The 13,083-nt window shown below is 39.4% G+C and overlaps 1 protein-coding gene across 3 annotated transcripts in view; it reads left to right on the top strand.

Moving 5' to 3' along the window:
* The window catches only part of nfic (nuclear factor I/C), a 37,397-nt gene extending 26,440 nt beyond the window's left edge, over positions 1 to 10,957 (top strand). For 2 of the 3 annotated variants that reach the window (XM_026146266.1, XM_026146268.1), the window contains exon 12: positions 720 to 10,957. In XM_026146266.1, coding sequence (XP_026002051.1) covers positions 720 to 859 — 140 coding nt within the window. In that variant the 3' untranslated portion in view covers positions 860 to 10,957. The remainder of the gene's footprint in view (positions 1 to 719) is intronic. The other variant, XM_026146267.1, reaches the window with a different exon arrangement.
* The last annotated feature ends 2,126 nt before the right edge of the window (positions 10,958 to 13,083 follow it).

Here is a 13,083-nt window from a genome sequence, read left to right as displayed (position 1 = left end):
AAGCTGCTGTGTACACTTCCATGTTCAATGCACGATATTAGAATTTTCTCATATTTTGTCAAGTTTGTGATTTCTGACAGAAATCTGATGCCATACTGTTATTCAGATCAACTACATACATTAAAAGTGGAAAATGTTTTTCAAAAACGACACTGTTAGGAGATGGTCATTATCATTCAAACACAATATGAAAAGAATTAACTCTGCCTTTTGAGATACTGCTTTCTGCACTCACTTGGTTGAGCAGGTGACCCATTTGCACTTTCTTGTAAAAAGAGGTATGAGAATAGACTGGCAGGTCCAGACGCAGGAGGTGGACTGATGTTAATACCTGATAAAGACAGTGTTGTTACAATGTCGTTGTTAGTTAGCAGTTAATTGAATATTTTGTTTACATTGCTGTTACCTTTCTGCTCATTTCTGTGTAAACATTTAAATGTGTGTCAGTTGTATTTCATATACAGTGGACACTTAAAGCCCAGATCTAAGCTGGGCGACATTTGTGGAGTTTGGGGTTTTATTCCAACTTCCAACCTGCAATACAGACAGAATAAATATAATATATTTATAGAATATAGAGTAAAGAGGAGATGGGCAATACTCTGCCCAGTTCACATCAATTTCTCAGATAATTCTGAAGGGAAAGACGAACAATAAGCAAACTTAATTCAGCCAAATATTCTACAGTGAGCAGAGTTGTTGTTGTTGTTAACCCTCAGCATACTCTGCCCCGGGGACCCCTCCAGCTAATCGATCATCCTTCGTGGGAGTCACCCCTCGAGACCCAGGTGGACTCTACCAAGCGCAGGTCAGTATGGTTTACTTCATTGTAAAAGTCGTTTCAGGAAGGATTAGATGACCCCAAACACCAGAAATTTAGAGATTTCACTGTTCAATATCTGGAAAATTCTGGTATTTTTAGTTCTGTGTCGTGTATTCCCAAATGGAAGTTTCAAAGGTTGAGTTGTAGCTGCTGCTGGCAAACGTCTCCCTAATACTGCACATAAATATTTTCAGTAGCAGTGTTTAGTTCAACATGATCAAGAAAGTCCTGGATTATACTTGTGTGTGAGAGGAACTCTGACTTTGTACATTTCTAAGCCGAGTCGTTGTATTTGTGTTTTAATTGTGTGTCTGTCTCCTTTCCAGTCTTGGTATTTGGGCAACTGAGGGAACTTTGGAGGAAACGTGATTGTCATGACAGTAAACTTCTGGGGGGGAAAAATCATGTTGTGAAGACATTTCCAGAGGAAAAATGTATTAACCTCTGGTCATACATATATATAAATATACGTTGCAATATATTTATATATGTGTAAAGAGACGTCCTGGATGGAAGAAGGATGCTGGGCTCTCTCAGCCGTTTTATATCCCCAGAATGAACTATGCTTTATGACATTACATGTTTGTCACAAATGGCATATTTTCAAAGAAAAGTAACGACTTAATGCAGAGGTTTCATTGGTCCAAATGAACTACAGACCAGAACCAGGCATCAACACATCAGATTCTCAGAAGCCTGAAACTTAACTGTGTCCCCAGGATGAGTCCTGTTTCCCTGGGATGGATGTCAGCCTTGACCCCTGTACCCTGGATCTCGACACTAAGTCAACTACAAGGCCTATATAGACCTCATCCCTCCCTCAACACTTAAAATGCCCCACTCTCCGCTGCAGGTGCTGCTTATAATATATGCAAATAAGCCTCCTTTAATTTCTGAACCGACCAGAAGAGGTTGTTAATATTTAATGTTTATTTGCACTTTTTAAGTATGTCATTGATACGTCTGAAGAAAATTACAAGCTGAATAGCGCAGTTTCTTTCACTCTTCCCAACAAAACACAGAGGCTTCATCTTTTTTATTGACAATCATCCACCTGAAATTATTTAGTTGCTTTGCAAGGCTCATGTTTGTAAGACTGTTTGATTGTGCTCTTTGGTAGAAAACAACGAGTAATAGTGGAATATAAGAGCTATATTCATGCCTCCTCCTCCACAGCACACAATGCTACAGCTGAAAGCAAGTGTGGAGCAAGGCCCAGTTTTACTATGCCATGTTAGAGTGCATGAGTGGGCCATGACCTCAGTTCCAAACGTACAGTGTTTGACATTGACGTGACTTCCTCAGTAGAATTATCAAAAGGCAAACACATACCTGGATGATGTGGCAGCACAGCCAGCAGTACATTGGCTGCTGAATGTGGCTGAACTGTAGCCTGGTTGTGTAATGTAGTGTGCGTGTGTGTCTGTAGATGATTGTGTATGAGAATGTGATGGTTCCTGCATTTCCACACTCATTCCTGCTTTGAAGAGATGTCCTGTAGTTTCTGTTTGTCTCAAAATGACAGGATCTGTGTTTGTGTGTGGGTGGGTTAGAAAGAGATAAAGCAGGTGCTGCACTATGATTACAGTAAAATACGTTTCTTTCAAAAGTTATGATGTGGTATGTTGCCAAGCTGGAGGTTTAGCAGACTGTTTTTTGTTTTTGATGAAGGTGTTGATGCTGATGAGCATGTTATGCATATATGACTTGAACTGTGGACAAAATCTGGGTGTGTCGTCTAGCTGTAGAATAAGTGGTGGTCCCTGACAAGTTCTGCTCTGTGTAGTTCAACCCCAACCCAATCTGAACAACGTGTGATGGAACAGCAGCAGTAGGGTTTGATTTGGGACTGGGCTGGGCGACACAGGTGAACAGAAGAACGGTGCTAGAGTTGTTTTCCAGTTTGAAGTGCCAACATCAACAAATTAAGCATTTTAAGGTAGGTCGAGCCCTTGGTTTTCTGTGTAAATGTTGATATAGAGTTTGCATTATTGCTTGCGAGGCAAAGCAGTGTTCTGTTATCGCTGACGTTTCACAGCTTCAGTTATCAAATACATTTCTATAGTGGTCTACTGAAAGGCTTGCAAGCTACATTTTAACATTGACTGAAATCTTCAGAAACATTTAAAAAGGTGAAAAAACATAACGATGAAAGAAGGAATAAAATGAGGATCAGATTCTTGAATGCACCTTAAACATCATCAGTTCTGGCAAATAAAATTCATTGTAAACTCTAAAAGAAACTGTAGTAGACATGTGCACCATGGCCCTTTGGTAAATCTTACACAATGTCATTTGTGTAAGATAATGTTACATGTTGACAATGTCAAGATTTTTAAGAAGTAATACATTATAGTCTGTGCCATAATTTATTTCTAAGAACTGGTGAGTCTAAAGCAGTTTCCTAAACACTTGTTATTTTTCCGTGGATGTAACGATGTAAAAATGTGTTTTTGATAGTGCAATCTGATTGGATACCACACGAGAAGAGTTTCCGAGTAACCTGTATTATTCACAGGAAATTTTCTGCTGGATTGTTTCTGCAGTCCGTCAGTTTTTTCCACTTGCTTTCTGTGCACAGAGAGTAAGAGAAAACTCCAGACATTGTTCCTTGGTGTAGTTGTTGTAGGCTGTTTTCATGACCCACATTTGTCTCCATCTCCTTGGAAACAAATATTCTTATTGGAAGAAAGTTTTTTTTTAAAGTGTCCCCACTGCTGTGGTCTGACCAATGACAGTTTTCTTCAAGTCCTATGCTTCAGCACCTTCAATGCGAAATAATAAAATGGATATTGGTTCAGAGAGCCATATATTTTCAGCTTTAACTAGGAAACCCAATGCTCCCTAGGATGTAGGTCTGAACACTTTCTGTTCTCAGAAAAGAAAACAGAATCTTGCGGAGCTTTGTTTCCACGTTCTATGGAAAACTTACCCGAGGACATTTTATCATTCAGCAGGACAATGATTCAATTCTATAATATTCACATAGCACCAGTTTACGACAACAGTTTTGTCTTTATATGGTAAGGTAAACATTAGGATATAATACAGTGAAAAAAAGGGGAGGAGAAGTGCATGTGCCCCAGCACCATTTAGCCATTTGAATTTGTCATGTGGCTCAACAGCACTAAAACTGGCTCAGTAGATAAAATAAATGTTTGCAGTGTGTTCTAATAATAGTCCGTAAAGGAAGCATATATAATGTAGGTACTGGTCCCAGTACAGAATCTAATGGAACTTCATGACTGACTTTTTTGCGTGAGGAAGCTTTGTTTACGTGATTAATTCTGAACCCCTAAGCTTGTGGCGCTGTGTATTTAAAAGGGTTTACACTCAGACCTGCTCAAGTTAAAGCAGAGGCTTTAAAGAGAATGTGCTGAAGTTCAACAGCTGAAGAAGATAGAAAATTGCTTCACTGGGCTTCCAGTGAACTGTTAGCAAAGCAGGTGGTATAGTCACTGGAAATATTGGACCCAGGATTTCCAGTGATATTTACAGTTTTGATCATGCAAGATATTACTTTGCACTGGAAGCAAACATCTGTGGGATCATGCAAACGCCTTGCACCAAAATGCACCAAGCAGCAGAAAAAGACAGCAGTTCACAGATATGGACAGGCTTCACGCGTGTGTTTGTACAGCAATTCGGACAAAAAACAGAAATTCCATTTTAACATTTTCCTTCTGTTTCTCCTGCCTCCTGTTGTCTTTACATTTATAAATGCTTGTGTGAGTTACTATGGGAATGGGCATGAATGATCAATTTCTAAGGAATCTTACTTGGACGTGTCCCCATATAATTTGAATCTTATATCTTGAAATTTGATTTGATCTTGTCTGTTTTCTGTCAGGCCACACCTAAAATGTACTTTACCTTGCATTAGAACAGAGATGTCGGTGCATTTCCTTTTTCTTTCCCACGGTTTGGGGGCTATAGCTAAGTTAATTTAGTGCCTACAAGGGATCAATGACATGGACAGAAAGTGTTGATATGAACTGGATTTTAGTTTAAGGTTCAGTTAAAGTTGTCTTAAAGCTGATGTATATTGCATGGTGCTGTCCTGGTCGCTGTGCTGACCTAACCAATGCATGGCTCAACTTGATAATACCTCTCCATCTCTGTCTTGCTCTTCCTCATCCTTCTTTTCCTCCCTCTGTTCTGCAGACTACATCAGAGGGAAGTGGATGGAAGGCTATATGTTTCTTTGAATTTAATAATAGCTCTGTTGTTAAACTTTTGCACGATATTTCGTAAAACACATTATGTGCCTTGCCTTTAGTTAAAGAACAGTAATATTTTATGGAAACATGATCATATGTTTCACGGTACAAAAAAGCTGCATGTGTGATTACTCGACATTAACCAGTGTAGCAAGTGCACATTTTTTGGTTGTGGTGGTGCGCCACCTGAGATAGTAACTTACGGCTAAGCTCTATGAAAGCTTCCACTAGCTGTTTATCATCTACTCTGTTATCCTAAAGATAGAGCAATTTTTACAGTGTGAAAGGAAGTGTGTGAAACTTTGCGGAAATATGCTCTTTTTACTGTCGTATGAAGAAAACAACTTTGTTCCCTAAATAATATACATTTGGTTGCAATTAAGGTAGCTCAGCTGTTATATCATGACCTACTGAAAGTGTGAACTTGGTCTGTATGGCCCCAGTGACGCAGGCCTGGAGATCAGTTGACTACCATCTGGCAACTACACATGAGAAAAACGTGTCCTCGGCTACTCCGAGCGGTAGTGAAAAGTGCCACACAAACCGGAAATGGACAACCTGTGCCGTCCAACTAAAAGTTTTGCCTTTTACAGCTGGTTGGCTGAAGCAGTGAGGCTTGACTTTTACTTTGAAGGCTAATGTCCTGTCTTTTCACTTTGCATAGCAAGTTTTGCTCTTGCGGGTGCAGTGTTTAGAGACAACTTGGCATCTTCCATGCAAACTACTGTGGCAGTCTGCTAGCATCTAAAGCAATCACAAGGAAGTTTTTGATGCAGCACCATCTGTGTGAGCAATTTCACCCAGCAACCACTCGCCATCTGGTTGGGAAATATTCATTTTTCACTGGAAGGTTCCCAGAAGTTGACAGGTCTCTAGGCTGGTGTGACTGAGGCCTAAGTGTGAGAACTGTAGACTGTGATCCAGCCTCCAAGTATATACACCTGCTGTCATATATATCATTTAGGTCCCATGCTTGATTTATTGCAACAAAAACACGTGAACACATGGAAAAGACTGCAGTTCCCAGTATTTTCCCAGTTCCTTTAGACTCTGTGGATTTTTCTGGTGTTATCTGAGATACTCAGGTGTTGCCTGCACTCATATAGCTGATTGGATTCAGTGGCTGTGCTGTTTAAGGCTGGCGTGTAGGCTGAGGTGTCTGTGGGCTAATGTAAGTGAACATTATTGGTGTTGCTATGTGTAAAGTCACATGCACACATTGTTTGATATTTGCTTAGATATGTGTTATATGAAAATGTGGACACCGTTGTGTTGTAGTAAAATGTTTTTTCTGGGCGTGGTTAAATATGGATGGAAGCTTTGATTTGAAAATACACTTTGCAGAGGCTAAAACATGGGTTGAGAAAGTCAAGTCTGGTGGTAAGTCCTGCCTAAATGTTCGCAATACAAACAAAAGCCATTTTCAGAGGCACTGCTCAGCTCTATCTACTTAACGTTTTATTGTCCCATGTTAGATGCATATAGACACATTTAAAGGTTCTTATTGCAGGGAAAAATCTTGTTGGGCTTTAGCTAGTATGGCCACGTATGGTTGCCATGTAATGGAAGCATGTTAAACATGTACAGGTTTAGATTTCAGGGCTTTGCAGCTTTATGACTGGTGATGAGAACACCGTCCAATTGCCTATATGACGATCCTGTTACTCAGCATGTGATAAAAGGCCATAAATAACTTTGAGTTAACATTATTTTTACTCATCTTCGCTTTAGGTTATTTTTAGGTTTTCCTTGGGTTATTATTACTTTGCTTTAGAATTATAGTTTTAAACACATCAGTGTGTATAAAAATATATACAAAATGCACTTATTAGTTATCAAGATGTATAGAATGTTTAAATCATTTGTGGCTGTCTTATACAGTAAGTGGAAACCATGAAATGGGGAAAATTGTGTCTCTTAGAGAAAAATGTGGACAACAAAGCTGTTTGGTTTGGACGTCAACTGAAGTGAAATGACACAATGCACAACTGCTAAGACTTCACAATCTCCTAAATGTGTCATTGTGATAAAGAAATGTTGACAGTGATGTCACATGTAGCAATGTTTTTGTAATACATAAATTATGTCCTGAAATATTGAAACTTTTTTATAGGATCGAGCTGTTTGAAATTACTCATTGGGCTTGACTAATGAAATGCTTCTTCTTACTGTAGCACCACACTTATAAGAATATGGCCTTATTTTTGCAAGCGTCAATGAAGGTTGAGTCAACAGTTAAAAATATTTAGGTCAAGTACTTGTGTGCAGAAATGGTATACATAGAAAAACAAGGAATCATTTATCCAAATATTTTGGTGAAAATTAAATGAAATAGGGCTTAAAAAAGCATTCAGTCTTGGACTATACTGGTCCATCGCTGCTTCAAAAATAAAGGTCTTCACCACTGACACGTCATCCATAATAGGGCAAACACTGACAGAGAGAGAATGGCAGCACCGTGACGCTCTAGCAAGTTAGAAAAGAGCAATATCTGGTCATTTTATTGCACATCAGTTGCACAAACACTTTTACCCGCTGAGGATGGTGATGGTATGGGAGCTTATAGGGCGTGCCCTCAGGTATTAGTTTCTTCACACACAGACCTAAGACTTGTAGCAATACAGCAAGAACCCACCAATCCTGGTCAGGTGTACAACTTTAGCAAATCAGAGGATCCTCAGAGACCTCCTGATGGGAGTTCCATCAGAAATTATGAGCCAAAGTGGAAAGTGTAATGGTTGCTGCAAGATCATAGATCGAAGCTGAGTGGTAGAAGCTTTAATTCAGGGCTTTATATGGACTTTGATAGTGGCTGTGATTATAAACCTTAAATAACATGTATTTTGGCTTGAATGATATCTAGTAACCTGACTATGGTGATATATCCAAAACTGTATGAAGACAGACTGTGTTGCTTGTACGGTTACCAAATCTTTATGTACTTTACTTAATGTTAAAACGATGAAGCAGAGTATTAACCTATGATGGGTCTGATTGCGGTTAAGTTGTGATGAGGCCCACTATTTGCAAACATGTTTTTTCCTCACGCGTATAGGAAATATAGAACTTGCTTTTAGATTTAGTTGCTTTAAAAGTTTCAAATACATTTTTAACAAACATTACAGCCAAAAATGCCCATGCAAAATGTGCAAGTGGTTTACAAAAAACTGTACAAGCTTTGGAGTTGTTCCTTCTCCTCCAGCTGACGACCACGATAGAAACTCACGCAAACCTTCACCTGTGGAAAGAATGTACGCACAGTTTACTGGCACGTGACTTAAAATCCACATTTTGGATGCAATGCTGTCAGGAAACAGTGTGAACTGTTGATGTGCGTCTTCATTTCTGTTTCCCACCAAATGAAAACCTGACAACAGGATGCCTAAGTAACACACTCACTCTGCTGAGTGGAAGACACATGCCCAGTACTGTTAAGGTGATAGCATTTCAAGCTTGTGCAGCATGTTTACACAATGTTTTAAATAGAGGTCTATCATAATCAAATCATCATATCATAAAATACTGAAATCAAGATCAAATTTATCAAGAATTACAGCTATTAATTAATCATAATTGGCATGTGATGTGTCTTGATATTATGATCTTTCTTTTTTTTTTTGCTATAAAATTCAACTTTAAAGAAAGCGACACACCAGTTCAGGCTCTCATGCAGACACTGTCCTCTTACCGAAAGTGTACAGACATGCAAACTCATCAAGTTCCTCGCTCTATTCAAATAAACCAGCAGGGCAGCAGCAACTGAAAAGTTCTACCAAAAACAATGTCAATAAGCAGTGCCTATCACTTTACTGTTGGAGGTATTTTGTAAGCTGTAGGTGTTGTTTTCAGACCCTACATGGTTTGGTGACAAACAGCGTTGCCCTCACCGGTGCAGGTCCTGAAGTAACAAGCCATACAACAAACCAAAGAGTTGAAGGAAATCTAGAGATAACACTGAGTGTGCATTTTGGGGGACACTAAAGTTCAGAGGTTTTGCAGTTTATGGTACTTCATGTTATGCTGTACTACGTTCGGGGCCTACAGCTGTGTTCTATTTTCAGCTTTTATAGGTCACGCGTGAAAAACATTATAAATGCAGCACAAATGTGATGCCACATTACAAACGGAGCATCTGTATCAGTTGATTTAACCACTGTGCTGTCAGTGCATGGAGGTCTGTATTATCATTATTATGCAGTTATAATAATGTGTCAGTTGTAGTAATCAGCTCTGTGATTTGCTTTCACCCACTGTCTACTATTTCCCCCTGCAAGCTAGTTCGCTTCACCGTCTTTTGTAAGACCCCACCCCCGCGAACACGCACACAAACACACAGTGCAGTAAATACATGCATATTTATTTTGTGCCACAGATACAGACTGGCGTTAACTGAGCGTGGGGTTGACTTGGTTCCCTCTAGATTTTTTTGAAACTCTGTGGTTTAAAGACAAACAAGTGCTGTTTAGGCGGCCACTGTTATTATAGTTCAAATTCTGATAATCAATGTATGTGTCCATATATTTCATGTTACACTGCATCACACCATAGTCCAAACTGCTCGATGATTGTGATTAGCAGGTCATGTTCAGTATTGTGAACAGCTGTTTCTGAGCAAACAGTCGTACTGCAGGTGGTACTTCCTGTTTTTTAGTTTCACGGCTGCAGATGATCAGATGTTGAACTGTTTGCTGTATGAGGAACAAAGGGACTGCAGAGGGCTCTTTTCTATGAACTATCAATGATATTCAATGCTCTACCCTACTGCTGCTGTTTCCTGGAACAACTCCATTGATTTGGTGACTCCAATATGTGTTTCTTTTTTTTGCTGTTACTTGAAATGCATGTTTGCTTTTTAATTTTTTTAATGGCCTTTGAAAACCTTTCCTGTAATTCAGACTTACAGCAGGAAACCACACTTGGTTACTAAAAATGGGATTGTAGAGCTGCAGGTTTTCCCCTGACAGTGATGCCATATTGATTTGTTTGTGTAACTGAAAGTACATTGCTACTGCACAGTTTACTCCATGTGCTCAAGATAGTATGTAATGAATGAAAGTTTTTTTCTCAGAGAATATTTGAATGCATATTTGAACATTTTTTTCCATCATAACTTTTCCAGATATTATATTAAAAAACTGCTTGCTTGCTTCCAGACATATATCCCTTACATCAGAGAAGGCATAGGCATTAAAACATGTCATCAGTTATTGCATGACTGCAATTCACATAGACTGTCGTCCTTTTCACATTAACTCTATAGTTGGAATTGAGTTAGCCATGTGATAACAACAACAAAATCTTTTTATCACTTAAAATGGGCATGCATGATGCACACTGAGGTACGCTGGTACCTAAAAATAACAACGCTGCAGTGAAGCAGAGAGCGGTCCCCTGTTACAGCGATATGGGAACGCCTCTGTGTTCATTATTGTGTACTTTGGTCACAGTTTTAACATCTGGATAGAGCTGAGTCCATTCCATTCCATATTGGAAAGCTGAAGTTCTGACATTAATCCTGACCTCGAGATTTACTGTGGAAAGGGCTGCTGCTTCAAGCAGAAAGTAGTTTCTTGGCAGCTTTACCGAGCCTTTTAAGTACTTTTTACTATGTGGATTTTTTGTTTTTTTGTTTGTTTTTCAGCTGAAATTATTGTCAGTCATATATTTTTGCATGGCATAAACTAAAGTCTCGCACTTACCGGTCTGATCCCCTTTGAATGTATAATGTTTGCGTGAAAGCCGTCTGAACCAGTGTTTATGACCTTATGTTATTCATCTGTTGTGGGGGATATTCAACCTTTAGAACCACATTTAGACATTGCTATTGACAGATTCTAATGAAGTCATTTCTGGAAATGAGTATGTTTCCCTATGCAAAAATATACCATTAATAAACATGCTATTCTAAAACTCAGCCAGCAGGCTCTGTGTTTGTTCATTCATTCATATCTGCTGTTATTATAATGAGAATGATTTATTAGTGGACCTCCAACAGACCTCCAAATGTGAAGATCTCTTTTGAAGAGAAATTTGAAATGATCATCCCATTTCCAAAAAAGTGGTGACACTGTGTAAAGTGTAAATAAAACCATGCTATAAATTGCAGTTCTCGTAAACACACTCTGCATTTACAATAGACTCTCAGATTTAGTCATTCTTATATTTTGCTTGTTCTTATGTTATTGTATTTTTGCACACCTCTGTTGCTTGTGAAGCTTGCACACAAGAATTTCACTCACATGTACTGTACCAGGGTACCTCCACATGTGATGTGACAATAAAAGTGATTTGAGTTGATTTAGAGCATAAAACACACATCAAAGGAAGTAAAAAGGTTATTTTGGATGTCTGAGAACTGAGGAGAACCATTGGTGGTAAATGGACTGGTTCTTTTCTACTCTACAGGAAGTGCAGAATTATTAGGCCAATGAGTATTTTGTCCACATCATCCTCTTCATGCATGTTGTCTTACTCCAAGCTGTATAGGCTTGAAAGCCTACTACCAATTAAGCATATTAGGTGATGTGCATCTCTGTAATGAGAAGGGGTGTGGTCTAATGACATCAACACCCTATATCAGGTGTGCATAATTATTAGGCAACGTCCTTTCCTTTGGCAAAATGGGTCAAAAGAAGGACTTGACAGGCTCAGAAAAGTCAAAAATAGTGAGATATCTTGCAGAGGGATGCAGCAGTCTCAAAATTGCAAAGCTTCTGAAGCGTGATCATCGAACAATCAAGCGTTTCATTCAAAATAGTCAACAGGGTCACAAGAAGCGTGTGGAAAAACCAAGGCGCAAAATAACTGCCCATGAACTGAGAAAAGTCAAGCGTGCAGCTGCCAAGATGCCACTTGCCACCAGTTTGGCCATATTTCAGAGCTGCAACATCACTGGAGTGCCCAAAAGCACAAGGTGTGCAATACTCAGAGACATGGCCAAGGTAAGAAAGGCTGAAAGACGACCACCACTGAACAAGACACACAAGCTGAAACGTCAAGACTGGGCCAAGAAATATCTCAAGACTGATTTTTCTAAGGTTTTATGGACTGATGAAATGAGAGTGAGTCTTGATGGGCCAGATGGATGGGCCCGTGGCTGGATTGGTAAAGGGCAGAGAGCTCCAGTCCGACTCAGACGCCAGCAAGGTGGCGGTGGAGTACTGGTTTGGGCTGGTATCATCAAAGATGAGCTTGTGGGGCCTTTTCGGGTTGAGGATGGAGTCAAGCTCAACTCCCAGTCCTACTGCCAGTTTCTGGAAGACACCTTCTTCAAGCAGTGGTACAGGAAGAAGTCTGCATCCTTCAAGAAAAACATGATTTTCATGCAGGACAATGCTCCATCACACGCGTCCAAGTACTCCACAGCGTGGCTGGCAAGAAAGGGTATAAAAGAAGAAAAACTAATGACATGGCCTCCTTGTTCACCTGATCTGAACCCCATTGAGAACCTGTGGTCCATCATCAAATGTGAGATTTACAAGGAGGGAAAACAGTACACCTCTCTGAACAGTGTCTGGGAGGCTGTGGTTGCTGCTGCACGCAGTGTTGATGGTGAACAGATCAAAACACTGACAGAATCCATGGATGGCAGGCTTTTGAGTGTCCTTGCAAAGAAAGGTGGCTATATTGGTCGCTGATTGGTTTTTGTTTTGTTTTTGAATGTCAGAAATGTATATTTGTGAATGTGGAGATGTTATATTGGTTTCACTGGTAAAATAATTGAAATGGGTATATATTTGTTTTTTTGTTAAGTTGCCTAATAATTATGCACAGTAATCGTCACCTGCACACACAGATATCCCCCTAAAATAGCTAAAACTAAAAACAAACTAAAAACTACTTCCAAAAACATTCAGCTTTGATATTAATGAGTTTTTTGGGTTCATTGAGAACATGGTTGTTGTTCAATAATAAAATTATTCCTCAAAAATAAAACTTGCCTAATAATTCTGCACTCCCTGTATATGCACAAAAGAGCGTTTTAAGCCTAATCTTAAAAGCAGATCGTGTCTGTCTCCTGAACGCAAACTGGGAGATGGT

The sequence above is a fragment of the Astatotilapia calliptera genome, chromosome 17 (genome assembly GCF_900246225.1).
Source record: "Astatotilapia calliptera chromosome 17, fAstCal1.2, whole genome shotgun sequence".
NCBI classification, from domain to species: Eukaryota; Metazoa; Chordata; class Actinopteri; order Cichliformes; family Cichlidae; genus Astatotilapia; species Astatotilapia calliptera.
The sequence above is the reverse complement of the archived record's forward strand: the minus strand, read 5'-3'. Positions and strand labels throughout refer to the sequence as shown.